The 17,461-nt window shown below is 48.1% G+C and overlaps 1 protein-coding gene across 4 annotated transcripts in view; it reads right to left on the minus strand.

The window, feature by feature from the left end:
• The window catches only part of LOC121534194 (protein Jade-3-like), a 45,657-nt gene extending 28,933 nt beyond the window's left edge, over positions 1 to 16,724 (minus strand). The window contains exons 1-5 of one of the 4 annotated variants that reach the window (XM_041840745.2): positions 16,583 to 16,724; positions 6,769 to 6,827; positions 4,915 to 4,974; positions 4,479 to 4,558; positions 3,302 to 3,459 (exon numbers count right to left, since the gene is read on the minus strand). In XM_041840745.2, coding sequence (XP_041696679.2) covers positions 3,302 to 3,459; positions 4,479 to 4,558; positions 4,915 to 4,963 — 287 coding nt within the window. In that variant the 5' untranslated portion in view covers positions 4,964 to 4,974; positions 6,769 to 6,827; positions 16,583 to 16,724. Of the gene's footprint in view, positions 1 to 3,301; positions 3,460 to 4,478; positions 4,559 to 4,914; positions 5,005 to 6,768; positions 6,828 to 16,453 lie in introns of all 4 variants that reach the window. The other 3 variants (XM_041840743.2, XM_041840744.2, XM_041840747.2) reach the window with 3 other exon arrangements.
• Between the last annotated feature and the right edge of the window lie 737 nt (positions 16,725 to 17,461).

Raw genomic sequence — 17,461 nt, forward strand, 5'->3', positions numbered from 1 at the left:
CAGGAGGAGACAGGAGGAGACAGGAGGAGACAGGTGGAGACAGGTTTGTTGTTAAGACAGGAGGAGACAGGAGGAGACAGGTGTGTTGTTAAGACAGGAGGAGACAGGTGTGTTGTTAAGACAGGAGGAGACAGGTGTGTTGTTAAGACAGGAGGAGACAGGAGGAGACAGGTGGAGACAGGAGGAGACAGGTGGAGACAGGTGTGTTGTTAAGACAGGAGGAGACAGGTGTGTTGTTAAGACAGGAGGAGACAGGTGTGTTGTTAAGACAGGAGGAGACAGGTGTGTTGTTAAGACAGGAGGAGACAGGAGGAGACAGGTGGAGACAGGAGGAGACAGGTGGAGACAGGTGTGTTGTTAAGACAGGAGGAGACAGGTGTGTTGTTAAGACAGGAGGAGACAGGTTTGTTGTTAAGACAGGAGGAGACAGGAGGAGACAGGTGTGTTGTTAAGACAGGAGGAGACAGGTGTGTTGTTAAGACAGGAGGAGACAGGTGTGTTGTTAAGACAGGAGGAGACAGGTGTGTTGTTAAGACAGGAGGAGACAGGTGGAGACAGGAGGAGACAGGTGGAGACAGGTGTGTTGTTAAGACAGGAGGAGACAGGTGTGTTGTTAAGACAGGAGGAGACAGGTGTGTTGTTAAGACAGGAGGAGACAGGTGTGTTGTTAAGACAGGAGGAGACAGGTGTGTTGTTAAGACAGGAGGAGACAGGTGTGTTGTTAAGACAGGAGGAGACAGGTGTGTTGTTAAGACAGGAGGAGACAGGTGTGTTGTGAAGACAGGAGGAGACAGGTGTGTTGTTAAGACAGGAGGAGACAGGTGTGTTGTTAAGACAGGAGGAGACAGGTGTGTTGTTAAGACAGGAGGAGACAGGTGTGTTGTTAAGACAGGAGGAGACAGGTGTGTTGTTAAGACAGGAGGAGACAGGTGGAGACAGGAGGAGACAGGAGGAGACAGGAGGAGACTGGTGTGTTGTTAAGACAGGAGGAGACAGGTGTGTTGTTAAGACAGGAGGAGACAGGAGGAGACATGTGGAGACAGGAGGAGACAGGTGGAGACAGGTGTGTTGTTAAGACAGGAGGAGACAGGTGTGTTGTTAAGACAGGAGGAGACAGGTGGAGACAGGTGGAGACAGGAGGAGACAGGAGGAGACAGGTGTGTTGTTAAGACAGGAGGAGACAGGAGGAGACAGGTGTGTTGTTAAGACAGGAGGAGACAGGTGTGTTGTTAAGACAGGAGGAGACAGGTGTGTTGTTAAGACAGGAGGAGACAGGTGTGTTGTTAAGACAGGAGGAGACAGGTGTGTTGTTAAGACAGGAGGAGACAGGTGTGTTAAGACAGGAGGAGACAGGAGGAGACAGGTGGAGACAGGAGGAGACAGGTGTGTTGTTAAGACAGGAGGAGACAGGTGTGTTGTTAAGACAGGAGGAGACAGGTGTGTTGTTAAGACAGGAGGAGACAGGAGGAGACAGGAGGAGACAGGTGTGTTGTTAAGACAGGAGGAGACAGGAGGAGACAGGTGGAGACAGGAGGAGACAGGTGTGTTGTTAAGACAGGAGGAGACAGGAGGAGACAGGTGTGTTGTTAAGACAGGAGGAGACAGGTGTGTTGTTAAGACAGGAGGAGACAGGAGACAGGAGGAGACAGGTGTGTTAAGACAGGAGGAGACAGGAGGAGACAGGTGTGTTGTTAAGACAGGAGGAGACAGGTGTGTTGTTAAGACAGGAGGAGACAGGTGGAGACAGGTGGAGACAGGAGGAGACAGGTGGAGACAGGAGGAGACAGGTGGAGACAGGAGGAGACAGGTGGAGACAGGTGGAGACAGGTGGAGACAGGAGGAGACAGGTGTGTTGTTAAGACAGGAGGAGACAGGAGGAGACAGGAGGAGACAGGTGTGTTGTTAAGACAGGAGGAGACAGGAGGAGACAGGTGTGTTGTTAAGACAGGAGGAGACAGGAGGAGACAGGTGTGTTGTTAAGACAGGAGGAGACAGGAGGAGACAGGTGTGTTGTTAAGACAGGAGGAGACAGGTGTGTTGTTAAGACAGGAGGAGACAGGAGGAGACAGGAGGAGACAGGTGGAGACAGGTGTGTTGTTAAGACAGGAGGAGACAGGTGTGTTGTTAAGACAGGAGGAGACAGGTGTGTTAAGACAGGAGGAGACAGGTGTGTTGTTAAGACAGGAGGAGACAGGTGTGTTGTTAAGACAGGAGGAGACAGGTGTGTTGTTAAGACAGGAGGAGACAGGTGGAGACAGGTGGAGACAGGAGGAGACAGGTGGAGACAGGTGGAGACAGGAGGAGACAGGTGTGTTGTTAAGACAGGAGGAGACAGGTGTGTTGTTAAGACAGGAGGAGACAGGAGGAGACAGGTGGAGACAGGTGGAGACAGGTGTGTTGTTAAGACAGGAGGAGACAGGTGTGTTGTTAAGACAGGAGGAGACAGGTGGAGACAGGAGGAGACAGGAGGAGACAGGTTTGTTGTTAAGACAGGAGGAGACAGGAGGAGACAGGTGTGTTGTTAAGACAGGAGGAGACAGGTGTGTTGTTAAGACAGGAGGAGACAGGTGTGTTGTTAAGACAGGAGGAGACAGGTGTGTTGTTAAGACAGGAGGAGACAGGTGTGTTGTTAAGACAGGAGGAGACAGGTGTGTTGTTAAGACAGGAGGAGACAGGTGTGTTGTTAAGACAGGAGGAGACAGGTGTGTTGTTAAGACAGGAGGAGACAGGTGTGTTGTTAAGACAGGAGGAGACAGGTGGAGACAGGAGGAGACAGGAGGAGACAGGTGGAGACAGGAGGAGACAGGAGGAGACAGGTGGAGACAGGTGTGTTGTTAAGACAGGAGGAGACAGGTGTGTTGTTAAGACAGGAGGAGACAGGTGTGTTGTTAAGACAGGAGGAGACAGGTGTGTTGTTAAGACAGGAGGAGACAGGTGTGTTGTTAAGACAGGAGGAGACAGGTGTGTTGTTAAGACAGGAGGAGACAGGTGTGTTGTTAAGACAGGAGGAGACAGGTGTGTTGTTAAGACAGGAGGAGACAGGTGTGTTGTTAAGACAGGAGGAGACAGGTGTGTTGTTAAGACAGGAGGAGACAGGTGTGTTGTTAAGACAGGAGGAGACAGGTGTGTTGTTAAGACAGGAGGAGACAGGTGTGTTGTTAAGACAGGAGGAGACAGGTGTGTTGTATGGCAGTGTGTATGTTAAGACAGGAGGAGACAGGAGGAGACAGGTGTGTTGTTAAGACAGGAGGAGACAGGTGTGTTGTTAAGACAGGAGGAGACAGGTGTGTTGTATGGTTACCTGATGGAGGCGTGTGGGATGGTTTCGGGGAAGGCCGGCACCTGCACCCCCTTCTCCCACTCCTGTCTCCAGGTGTCCCCCAGCAGATAGTAGTCTTCAGGGGAGACATGGTGAGAGTCAGGCAGCTTCATGGCACTGATCAGGTCTTTCCTGAACACCTGGGGAGGAAGGAGAGGGGGTATCAACAGGCTGACAGAGCCCTTCTACATGGGGAGGAAGGAGAGGGTATCAACAGGCTGACAGAGCCCTTCTACCATGGGGAGGAAGGAGAGGGTATCAACAGGCTGACAGAGCCCTTCTACATGGGGAGGAAGGAGAGGGTATCAACTGGCTGACAGAGCCCTTCTACCATGGGGAGGAAGGAGAGGGTATCAACTGGCTGACAGAGCCCTTCTACCATGGGGAGGAAGGAGAGGGTATCAACTGGCTGACAAAGCCCTTCTACCATGGGGAGGAAGGAGAGGGGGTATCAACAGGCTGACAGAGCCCTTCTACCATGGGGAGGAAGGAGAGGGTATCAACAGGCTGACAGAGCCCTTCTACCATGGGGAGGAAGGAGAGGGGGTATCAACAGGCTGACAGAGCCCTTCTACCATGGGGAGGAAGGGGAGAGGGGGTATCAACAGGCTGACAGAGCCCTTCTACCATGGGGAGGAAGGAGAGGGTATCAACAGGCTGACAGAGCCCTTCTACCATGGGGAGGAAGGAGAGGGTATCAACTGGCTGACAGAGCCCTTCTACCATGGGGAGGAAGGAGAGGGTATCAACTGGTTGACAGAGCCCTTCTACCATGGGGAGGAAGGAGAGAGGGTATCAACAGGCTGACAGAGCCCTTCTACCATGGGGAGGAAGGAGAGAGGGTATCAACAGGCTGACAGAGCCCTTCTACCATGGGGAGGAAGGAGAGGGGGTATCAACAGGCTGACAGAGCCCTTCTACCATGGGGAGGAAGGAGAGGGGGTATCAACACTGTTGCATGTAAAGAATACTCAGGAAGCTGCAGCTTTCTGACCATGCATCCCAAATGGCACCCTATTTTTTAAATATATTTTATTTTACCTAAATAGTGCACTACTTTTGACCAGAGCCCTATGGGGTTGTCATTTGGGACACAACCTGAGAGATATGATAAGCAGACAGCCTACAGACTGGAAACAGTGTTCTTCTCATACTGTACCTCTGCTGGTTTCTTGGGCATGGAAGCGGGGGTTCCAGGTTTGCTTCCATACTTGTTGGAGGAGCAGGAAGTGGAAGGACCTGTTAGAGAGAGGAACAGGGCGTACGTACCACTGCTGGGCTCAATTCTAATTGAAGGCAGTCAATTCAGGAAGTAAACTAAAACTACAATTCAATCCAAAAAAAATTGCATTTCTTTTCAATGACTTCTCAATAAAATGAAAAGTAGTAGCTATTTATTTCAAACGTTTTAACACTTCCTGAATTGACTGCCTTCATTTCAAACTGAGCCAACCCTGGTACATGCATGTTTTTTTCCGGAAGTTTTCTTGTCAAGATGAAAACGGAAAACATGCTCAAAGAAATACATATACACTAGGTAGAAATAAAAACCACATCGTTTTAGGTCATGACGTTTCTGCAGAAAGTTAACTCACTCTCATTGTCAGAATTGTCACTGCTGCTTGAAGACCTGAGCCGTTTCATCCTGATGTATCCTACAGGGAGGAGGGGAGAGGCAGGAGAAGCTGAGCAATGAGACGGAGAATAACTACATGAGCCCAATGGGAGACTGAAGAACTTTCATCATATCCAATAACATCCATCATACCCCTTTTATATCTAAACAAAAACATGCACCATCATACCGTCTTCTTTATATCTGAAAGCTGTAAGGGGTAAAAATCACAATACAGTAAAACCTGCTAAGGGACCTAGTTGTGATGGTGGTATTTTCTTTTTTAAAATCTGCCTCCATCTCTGAAAACGTCGTGGTAATCCTGAAGCGACATTGGCACGCACTACGCTTAAGCTCTGTGACTGACGACCTGACGCACGACTCTCACTTGGGTGGACCAATCACAAAGCTTAGCAGAGATGACGCACTTCCTGCCCGTTTCCACCCCTCTCACCGTTGCCGGCTACGCACCGACAAGAAAGTGGGACTGTTCGAAAAGGGGCCAGTGTGGATGTAGACGAGTTCCAGTCCTGCCTATGTTGTTAGAGAAAAGGAGAGCTCCTCTCCAGCTAGGATGGAGTCCATCACTCCTCAGCAGGCCAGGCTTGGTCCTGTAACACCCCTCCAGCTAGGATGGAGTCCATCACTCCTCAGCAGGCCAGGCTTGGTCCTGTAGCACCCCTCCAGCTAGGATGGAGTCCATCACTCCTCAGCAGGCCAGGCTTGGTCCTGTAGCACCCCTCCAGCTAGGATGGAGTCCGTCACTCCTCAGCAGGCCAGGCTTGGTCCTGTAACACCCCTCCAGGGTCCATCACTCCTCAGCAGGCCAGGCTTGGTCCTGTAACACCCCTCCAGGGTCCATCACTCCTCAGCAGGCCAGGCTTGGTCCTGTAGCACCCCTCCAGCTAGGATGGAGTCCGTCACTCCTCAGCAGGCCAGGCTTGGTCCTGTAACACCCCTCCAGGGTCCATCACTCCTCAGCAGGCCAGGCTTGGTCCTGTAGCACCCCTCCAGCTAGGATGGAGTCCATCACTCCTCAGCAGGCCAGGCTTGGTCCTGTAATACCCCTCTAGCTAGGGTGGAGTCTGTCACCCCTCAGCAGGCCAGGCTTGGTCCTGTTTGTGGGTGAGTCCCAGAAAGAGGGCCATTTATCTACAAATTCTATCTTATGGGAGGCAGAAAACAGTTTCCAACCAGCAATTGAGTTGTGTGAGTCTGCTGTAGAGCTCATACTAACTGGGAGGGGCCAGAGACAATTACTGCTGTAGAGCTCACCACGCCCCCTAACTGGGAGGGGCCAGAGACAATTACTGCTGTAGAGCTCACCACGCCCCCTAACTGGGAGGGGCCAGAGACAATTACTGCTGTAGAGCTCACCACGCCCCCTAACTGGGAGGGGCCAGAGACAATTACTGCTGTAGAGCTCATCACTCCTCCCCCTAACTGGGAGGGGCCAGAGACAATTACTGCTGTAGAGCTCATCACTCCTCCCCCTAACTGGGAGGGGCCAGAGACAATTACTGCTGTAGAGCTCATCACTCCTCCCCCTAACTGGGAGGGGCCAGAGACAATTACTGCTGTAGAGCTAACCACGCCCCCTAACTGGGAGGGGCCAGAGACAATTACTGCTGTAGAGCTCACCACGCCCCCTAACTGGGAGGGGCCAGAGACAATTACTGCTGTAGAGCTCACCACGCCCCCTAACTGGGAGGGGCCAGAGACAATTACTGCTGTAGAGCTCACCACGCCCCCTAACTGAGAGGGGCCTGTCGATGCCGACACATCAGCAAGCAGCACAGAAGCATGGAGACAACTCACCATGGAGACAACTCACCATAAATGTCAAGTCACAAAGTCTTCCTCTGGTGCACTCCAACCAACCTCTTCTCATCCCTGTAGACAGATTACATGTCATTATGAGTCCATAGATAGAATAGCTGTGGTAGGAGAACACGGTCAATAGCTGTGGGTAGGGGGCTGGGACCACTAGACAACACATCTGGTAGGGGGCTGGGACCACTAGACAACACATCTGGTAGGGGGCTGGGACCACTAGACAACACATCTGGTAGGGGGCTGGGACCACTAGACAACACATCTGGTAGGGGGCTGGGACCACTAGACAACACATCTGGTAGGGGGCTGGGACCACTAGACAACACATCTGGTAGGGGGCTGGGACCACTAGACAACACATCTGGTAGGGGGCTGGGACCACTAGACAACACATCTGGTAGGGGGCTGGGACCACTAGACAACACATCTGGTAGGGGGCTGGGACCACTAGACAACACATCTGGTAGGGGGCTGGGACCACTAGACAACACATCTGGTAGGGGGCTGGGACCACTAGACAACACATCTGGTAGGGGCTGGGACCACTAGACAACACATCTGGTAGGGGGTTGGGACCACTAGACAACACATCTGGTAGGGGGCTGGGACCACTAGACAACACATCTGGTAGGGGGCTGGGACCACTAGACAACACATCTGGTAGGGGGCTGGGACCACTAGACAATACATCTGGTAGGGGGCTGGGACCACTAGACAACACATCTGGTAGGGGGCTGGGACCACTAGACAACACATCTGGTAGGGGGCTGGGACCACTAGACAACACATCTGGTAGGGGGCTGGGACCACAGACAACACATCTGGTAGGGGGGCTGGGACCACTAGACAACACATCTGGTAGGGGGCTGGGACCACTAGACAACACATCTGGTAGGGGGCTGGGACCACTAGACAACACATGTGGTAGGGGGCTGGGACCACTAGACAACACATCTGGTAGGGGGGCTGGGACCACTAGACAACACATCTGGTAGGGGGCTGGGACCACTAGACAACACATCTGGTAGGGGGCTGGGACCACTAGACAACACATCTGGTAGGGGGCTGGGACCACTAGACAACACATCTGGTAGGGGGTTGGGACCACTAGACAACACATCTGGTAGGGGGCTGGGACCACTAGACAACACATCTGGTAGGGGGCTGGGACCACTAGACAACACATCTGGTAGGGGGCTGGGACCACTAGACAACACATCTGGTAGGGGGCTGGGACCACTAGACAACACATCTGGTAGGGGGCTGGGACCACTAGACAACACATCTGGTAGGGGGCTGGGACCACTAGACAACACATCTGGTAGGGGGCTGGGACCACTAGACAACACATCTGGTAGGGGGCTGGGACCACTAGACAACACATCTGGTAGGGGGCTGGGACCACTAGACAACACATCTGGTAGGGGGCTGGGACCACTAGACAACACATCTGGTAGGGGGCTGGGACCACTAGACAACACATCTGTAGTAGGGGCTGGGACCACTAGACAACACATCTGGTAGGGGGCTGGGACCACTAGACAACACATCTGGTAGGGGGCTGGGACCACTAGACAACACATCTGGTAGGGGGCTGGGACCACTAGACAATACATCTGGTAGGGGGCTGGGACCACTAGACAACACATCTGGTAGGGGGCTGGGACCACTAGACAACACATCTGGTAGGGGGCTGGGACCACTAGACAACACATCTGGTAGGGGGCTGGGACCACTAGACAACACATCTGGTAGGGGGCTGGGACCACTAGACAACACATCTGGTAGGGGGCTGGGACCACTAGACAACACATCTGGTAGGGGGCTGGGACCACTAGACAACACATCTGGTAGGGGGCTGGGACCACTCTGGTTTGGGCTTAGTCGGACTATCATTTGTTTATCAACAGGACAATGACCCAACACACATCCAGGCTGTGTAAGGGCTATTAGATGACCTGGCCTCCACAATCCCCCGACCTCAACCCAATTGAGATGGTTTGGGATGAGTCAGACAGCAGAGTGAAGGAAAAGCAGCCAACAAGTGCTCAGCATATGTGGGAACTCCTTCAAGACTGTTGGAAAAGCATTCCAGGTGAAGCTGGTTGAGAGAATGCCAAAAGCGTGCAAAGCTGTCAAGGATAAGGGTGGCTATTTGAAAAATCTTAAATATAAAATAGATTTGGATTTGTTTAACACTTTTTTTGGTTACAACATGATTCCATGTGTTATTTCATAGTTTTGATGTCTTCACTATTATTCTACAATGTAAAACAGAATAAAGAAAAACTCTTGAATGAGTAGGTGTTCTAAAACTTTTGACTGGTACTGTATGTATGTATTTATATATCTCACAGACACACACACACCACTCTAATGAAGGAAGAAATAACTTTAATTAGCATTTAACACATTTTTATATTCTCCCATTTTGAAATCCTTATTCATCATTGACCCATATACAGATCTCTTATAGTATTTTCTGTTGGTCACTAATTTTACTGTTTGTTAACCTGTTAATGAGGGTCAGTTAGTAGGCAGCAAAATTGACAAAAATGTGCATCCTAGCTGTAATCAATTGGTTGTAATCGTGGATTGAGCAGACCTTCCCAAACCTGTCCGATAGCTCTGTGGAAGACATCTCTACCATTTCAATTTACAATATCATTTAAAAACAATATTTGTTGTGTCTTTTCAGTTTGTTGTGTTGAGTGTTATTCGCTTTACATAATTACTTATTCCTATTGACATGAAATGTGGTGACATTAAAGAAGAGGTTGTGCTCTGTGGTGTCATTAAAGAAGAGGTTGTGCTCTTTAAAACTAAGTTATTTGTTCTTGATCTGTCTGTTTGTTCGAAATTAGCTTCATCTTAAATTCTCAGTAATCTACAGCAGCATTCTAGAATTCTATTCACACATAAATGTGAAGCATCCGGTTGGCGTTTCCTCTCACTACCAAATATGGTGATGAGAGGAAGCCCAGTAGCCGGAAGTGGGAGAAGATATATCAAGATGGATTTCTCCCTACATTTTACAAATTTCCTCAGTGATTAAACATTTGATCTCCATACAGTTCTGTTTCCAAAACTAGAATCTGTAACAAACAGTGGACTGCGTTTTGTAGACTTTACCCTATGCCAAAGTTGTAAAAAAATTGCATTGTTTAGGAGCGCCAGGGCGAATTGAATTATTGCACATGCTCACTTCACAACGTGGGCGTTACCTAACGGAAATATGCAAATATATGCTAGAACGCGCCAATAGGATCTCACTATCTCTTGCTTGGCTCTGCCCACATCCTTGCTTGTTCTGCCCACTATGATTAATTTGCTCCCATTGGAAACGACAGGCTCTGGTTTATCATGAGTTCGTTCCATAGATTAACTTTGCTCAATTACGAAAAGGACCGTTATTTTCATGATAATAAAGTGCATTGTCTAACTTACTACGTTATTCACAGAAGTACACCATCAACTGACAAGTCTAAGCATAGGCTAACTCAATTTGCTATCTAACTAACCAACAGTAACATGGGATCACAGCATGTAAATAAGAACGTCAAATCAACTATCCTCCATGTACCTCCACAAACGACCCGTTTCCTAAAACGAATCAACAAACCCCGGCACCTGCCACTCAATACAATATACATTCTGTAAAACCATGCATGTTGGGTCGAACAATAGTCCAACACTACAAAACATACATCCAAGACAGGGACAAAATACTGACGGCCTTGGCGCCAAACTCCGGCCTCGCTGCATGACCCGGAATACAGCAATGCGGTGTCTGAAACCAAACTCCGGCCTCGCTGCATGACCCGGAATACAGCAATGTGGTGTCTGAAACCAAACTCCGGCCTCGCTGCATGACCCGGAATACAGCAATGTGGTGTCTGAAACCAAACTCCGGCCTCGCTGCATGACCCGGAATACAGCAATGTGGTGTCTGAAACCAAACTCCGGCCTCACTGCATGACCCGGAATACAGCAATGTGGTGTCTGAAACCAAACTCCGGCCTGTGTTGATTGCTCTAGCCTGCAGGACCTTCAAGTCAGCAGCGGGAGTTTCTCCTCGGTCTGTGTTGATTGCTCTAGCCTGCAGGACCTTCAAGTCAGCAGCGGGAGTTTCTCCTCAGTTTGTGTTGATTGCTCTAGCCTGCAGGACCTTCAAGTCAGCAGCGGGAGTTTCTCCTCGGTCTGTGTTGATTGCTCTAGCCTGCAGGACCTTCAAGTCAGCAGCGGGAGTTTCTCCTCGGTCTGTGTTGAGAAGAGTCAGAAGAGTCTTTTTCCTGTGCGTTTTAGCTGCCAACTTTACGTTATTTTCCTTTTTCCATCGCAACTTTTTTCCCTTATTCAACTTTTTCACTCCGGACGCTTTATCTGGACATGGTTCATCAACATCTTCAACAGCCGAGGCTAAGTAGTAACATTAACATGATGTCTTCTAATTGCAGTCGCTGTACTCATAATATACAGGAGAATTCTCGCCTTACGGGAGAATAGCTGTGCTACAAGCCCAGCTTCAGACGCAATCGTTAGGCAAGGGTAATATCAGTGTAGGAAAGGAAGAAACAGCGTCTGTGCCACCAGTAAGTACAGACAGTAATGTTAGTATAAATCCCCCGCACAGTCCCCGCAGCCGGACAACTTTCTCATGGCTTCTGGAGGGAAATACTGTTGGAATGCTCAACCGGTGTCGCCCATTCAGCCGACAGAAACCTTCAACCGGTTTTCCCCATTATGTAGCGAGTCGGAGTCTGAGTCTGAGTCTTTCTAGTCTCTACTCCTCCCAAGTTACGGGGTCTGAGACTCGAAGGCTCCACCATTAGCTCTGACAAATTGAAAACCCTAGTCATCGGCGACTCCATTACCCGAGTATTAGACTTAAAACGAATCACCCAGCGATCATACACTGTTTACCAGGGGGCAGGGCTACCGACGTTAAGGCTAATCTAAAGATGGTGCTGGCTAAAGCTAAAACTGGCGAAGTGTAGAGAGTATAGAGATATTGTTATCCACGTCGGCACCAACGATGTTAGGATGAAACAGTCAGAGGTCACCAAGTGCAACATAGCTTCAGCGTGTAAATCAGCTAGAAAGATGTGTCGGCATCGAGTAATTGTCTCTGGCCCCCTCCCAGTTAGGGGAAGTGATGAGCTCTACAGCAGAGTCTCAGCACTCAATCGCTGGTTGAAAACTGTTTTCTGCCCCTCCCAAAAGATAACATTTGTGGATAATTGGCCCTCTTTCTGGGACTCACCCACAAACAGGATCAAGCCTGACCTGCTGAGGAGTGACGGACTCCATCCTAACTGGAGGGGTGCTCTCCTCTTATCTACCAACATAGATAGGGCTCTAACTCCTCTAGCCCCACAGTGAAATAGGGTGCAGGCCAGGCAGCAGGCTGTTAGCCAACCTGCCAGCTTAGTGGAGTCTGCCAATAGCATAGTCAGTGTAGTCAGCTCAGCCATACCCATTGAGACTGTGTCTGTGCCTCGACCTAGGTTGGGCAAAACTAAACATGGTGGTGTTCACCCTAGCAATCTTATTAGGATAAAGACCTCCTCCATTCCTGCCATTATTGAAAGAGATCGTGATACCTCACATCTCAAAATAGGGTTACTTAATGTTAGATCCCTCACTTCAAAGGCAGTCATAGTCAATGAACTCATCACTGATCATAATCTTGATGTGATTGGCCTGACTGAAACATGGCTTAAGCCTGATGAATTTGCTGTGTTAAATGAGGCCTCACCTCCTGGTTACACTAGTGACCATATTCCCCGTGCATCCCGCAGTTTAAGGCGGAGGTGTTGCTAACATTTACGATAGCAAATTTCAATTTACAAAAAAAAAAATGACGTTTTCATCTTTCGAGCTTCTAGTCATGAAATCTATGCAGCCTACTCAATCACTTTTTATAGCTACTGTTTACAGGCCTCCTGGGCCATATACAGCGTTCCTCTCTGAGTTTCCTGAATTCCTATCAGACCTTGTAGTCATAGCAGATCATATTCTAATTTTTGGTGATTTTAATATTCACATGGAGAAGTCCACAGACCCACTCCAAAAGTCTTTCGGAGCCATTATCGACTCAGTGGGTTTTGTCCAACATGTCTCTGGACCTACTCACTGCCACAGTCATACTCTGGACCTAGTTTTGTCCCATGGAATAAATGTTGTAGATCTTAATGTTTTTCCACAAAATCCTGGACTATCGGACCACCATTTTATTACGTTTGCAATCGCAACAAATAATCTGCTCAGACCCCAACCAAGGAGCATCAAAAGTCGTGCTATAAATTCTCAGACAACACAAAAAATTCATTGATGCCCTTCCAGACTCCTTCTGCCTACCCAAGGACGTCAGAGGACAAAAATCAGTTAACCACTTAACTGAGGAACTCAATTTAACCTTGCGCAATACCCTAGATGCAGTTGCACCCTAAAAACGAAAAAACATTTGTCATAAGAAACTAGCTCCCTGGTATACAGAAAATACCCGAGCTTTGAAGCAAGCTTCCAGGAAATTGGAACGGAAATGGCGCCACACCAAACTGGAAGTCTTCCGACTAGCTTGGAAAGACAGTACCCGTGCAGTACCGAAGAGCCCTCACTGCTGCTCGATCATCCCTACTTTTCCAAATTAATCGAGGAAAATAAGAACAATCCAAAATTTCTTTTTGATACTGTTGCAAAAGCTAACTAAAAAGCAGCATTCCCCAAGAGAGGATGGTTTTCACTTCAGCAGTGATAAATTCATGAACTTTTTGAGGAAAAGATCATGACCATTAGAAAGCAAATTACGGACTCCTCTTTGAATCTGCGTATTCTCCAGGGCTTAGCTGTCCTGGATCTGCTAGATCTGCGAGGGCCTGGGATCGAGAGACACTTAAGTGTTTTAGTACTATATCTCTTGACACAATGATGAAAATAATCATGGCCTCTAAACCTTCAAGCTGCATACTGGATCCTATTCCTACTAAACTGCTGAAGGAGCTGCTTCTAGTGCTTGGCCCTCCTATGTTGAACATAATAAACAGCTCTCTATCCACCGGATGTGTACCAAACTCACTAAAAAGTGGCAGTGATAAAGCCTCTCTTGAAAAAGCCAAACCTTGACCCGGAAAATATAAAAACTATCGGCCTATATCGAATCTTCCATTCCTCTCAAAAATTTTAGAAAAAGCTGTTGCGCAGCAACTCACTGCCTTTGAAGACAAACAATGTATACGAAATGCTTCAGTCTGGTTTTAGACCCCATCATAGCACTGAGACTGCACTTGTGAAGGTGGTAAATGACCTTTAATGGCGCCAGACCGAGGCTCTGCATCTGTCCTCGTGCTACTAGACCTTAGTGCTGCCTTTGACACCATCGATCACCACATTCTTTTGGAGAGACTGGAAACCCAAATTGGTCTACACGGACAAGTTCTGGCCTGGTTTAGATCCTACCTGTCGGAAAGATATCAGTTTGTCTCTGTGAATGGTCTGTCCTCCGACAAATCAACTGTACATTTCGGTGTTCCTCAAGGTTCCGTTTTAGGACCACTATTGTTTTCACTATATATTTTACCTCTTGGGGATGTTATTCAAAACATAATGTTAACCCTCACTGCTATATGGATGACACACAGCTGTACATTTCAATGAAGCATGGTGAAGCCCCCAAAATTGCCCTCGCTAGAAGCCTGTGTTTCAGACATAAGGAAGTGGATGGCTGAAAACTTTTTACTTTTAAACTCGGACAAAACAGAGATGCTTGTACTAGGTCCCAAGAAACAAAGAGATCTTCTGTTAAATCTGACAATCCATCTTGATGGTTGTAAAGTCGTCTCAAATAAAACTGTGAAGGACCTAGGCGTTACTCTTGACCCTGATCTCTTTTGACGAAATATCAAGACTGTTTCAAGGACAGCTTTTTCCATCTACGTAACATTGCAAAAATCAGAAATTTTTGTCCAAAAATGATGCAGAAAAAATTAATCCATGCATTTGTTATTTAGATTAGACTACTGCAAATTGTTACCCGGATAAAGCACTAAATAAACTTCAGTTAGTGTAAATACGGTGAGAATCTGATAGAACCAAGAAATTGATATATACTTCCAGTGCTAGCTTCCCTACACTGGCTTCCTGTTAAGGCAAGGGTGATTTAAGGTTTTACTGTTAACTATAAAGCTGCTACATGTGTCTACATCCGAGTTGGTCTGCCCAAAAAGCACAAGACGAGGGGCTCTAATGTCCCTAGAATTTCTACAAACACGGGAGGCAGGGTTTATAGATCTCCATTTTTAGGGAACAGTGCCAAGTGAGAGAGAGACCGGTTAACTTAAAGTCTTTGAAGAACTATAGTATATGATTGAGTGTAGTTGGCAGGAGGGAAGGAGGAAAGGGAGCAAACGAACAGCCCTTGCTGTCTCTGCCGGGCCGGTATCCCTCCACTGGGGTTCTCTGGCTCTAACCCAGTTGCAGGGCAGCTGAGTATGGCTTGCTGGAGCTCTTTCATGCCCGTCCCTGGGAGAGAGGAGTATGAGGATTTGGCTGGCGCCCGTGGTTTGTGGTGGTGAGACCTCTGGGCTGGAATTCAGGATTGTAAGTTGGGGGTTGTGGGATATCCTCTAGTGGTGGGGGGTGTGCTGGAGGGAGTGGGGGGGGATTCCTGTTGGCCTGCGGGGCCTCTTCGGATGGGGCCACAGTGTTCGGGACCGCTCCTGTCTCAGCCTCCAGTATTTATGCTGCAGTAGTATGTGTGGGGGGTGGGGTTTGAAGTTGGTTATACCTGGAGTACTTCTCTGTCTTATCCAGTGTCCTGGGTGGAATTGGGTATGCCTCTCTAACCCCCCGCCTCTTTCTCTCTGAGAACCTGAGCCCTAGACATAGTAGGACTACCGGGCATGATGACACCTTTGCTGTCCCCAGTCCGCCTGGCCTTGCTGCTATTCAGTTTAACTGTCGGACGAAACACGCCAACGCTAACCTAAATGAGATGAAAAGCCAACGAGAGAAAACAAGATGCTGTAGCCGCGGCCTTGCTGCTAGTTAACGTGCTCAAGTGTTGGTGGAACCCCCTACCGTCAGACCGCTGTAAACTAATGATCGGTAGGAAAAAACTGAATTATTCTGATTATTATTTGAACATGCTCACTTAGAAGAAATTGGATGGTTTGTTATAAACTCCACGGACAAACCAGAAGAGGACTCCACCAAGCGTTCTCCGGGTTTTCCGAGGTTTGGGAGTAGCAGTGACACCGTATTAATAGCTGTTTGGGGTTAGGAGGGGTTCTACAGCACCTCGAGTATATTAGTGATGTAAGAAGGAGTATATAAAATAAAATTGATTGATTGATTGACTGCATGACCCGGAATACAGCAATGTGGTGTCTGAAACCAAACAAACACCGCCACCATTCTGGCTACCCGCGATGCCAACATATCACTTCATTTGTATTTATTTTTACTCCCAGCGCCATTTCTCAACGTCTAAATTAATTCAGACGTGAATCCATTAGAGTATCGATGTGACCGAGTACCACATTAATCATTTTAGTGCCATACGAGGGTGAAATCTGTGCATGAGAGAGGAGGAATGAAGCTAGCTAGCTAACTAGCAGGCCATATAGCCTGGCTGAACCATCCAGGACAAGCAGCCACGGCACACTAAGACCACACGACCTTACCTTGGATCCGCGGTCAATTCTGCAGCTTATTGAGACTCGTGATTGCTTTCACCAAATTCCTCACATATAAACACCGCAGACTTTTAATTAAAACAGTATTTTTTTGTGTTGAGTATTTCCCAGAGTTACCTGCAACCTCTCTTCACTACGGAATAACAGCGCTATTATACCACCCTGTCCGCTGGGTCCTAGACTCCGCCGGTTTGGGGCTGTATGGTCAACACTGTACTTCGGTTTAACATCTGGTATGGTCAACACTGTACTTCGGTTTAAAATGTATTGAATCTAAATGTATGAATTGATATATACGGTCTCTGGTTGAAGCATTGGCCTGCCCTGCCCTGTACTGAACTAAACTGGTGATATTCTGTAAAATCTATTGAATTGCATATTTGACCTTTTTTTAAAATAACATACAACGCTTGGAATATACTGAGTATACACAACATTAGGAACATCTGCTCTTTCCATAACAGAGACTGACCAGGTGAATCCAGGTGAAAAATATGATACCTTATTGATGTCACTTGTTAAATCCACTTCAATCAGTGTAGATGAAGGGGAGGAGACAGGTTAAAGAAATATTTGTAAGCCTTGAGACATGGATTGTGTATGTGCGCCATTCAGAGGGTGAATGGGCAAGACAAAATATTTAAGTGCCCTTGAACAGGGTATGATAGTAGGTGCCAGGCGCCCAGTTTTGAGTATGTCAAGAACTGCAACGCTGCTGGGTTTTTCACACTCAACCGTTTCCCGTGTGTATCAAGAATGGTGCACGACCCAAAGGACATTCAGACAACTTGACACAACTGTGGGAAGCACTGGAGTCAACCAGTGGCGACCCATCATTCACTCATGGGGACACTAAGTCACTGCCAAATCTAAGGGTAGAGCTCGAAAATTCAAGCTCCTTGGGTACTGCCATAGAGTTACATTAGAAGTGCCCATCCAAGAAGGCTCAAGGTCATTGGCCACAGATAAAATGACATCAAATGACGTTATATCTAA

Source organism: Coregonus clupeaformis, chromosome 20 (genome assembly GCF_020615455.1).
Source record: "Coregonus clupeaformis isolate EN_2021a chromosome 20, ASM2061545v1, whole genome shotgun sequence".
In the NCBI taxonomy this organism is placed as follows: domain Eukaryota; kingdom Metazoa; phylum Chordata; class Actinopteri; order Salmoniformes; family Salmonidae; genus Coregonus; species Coregonus clupeaformis.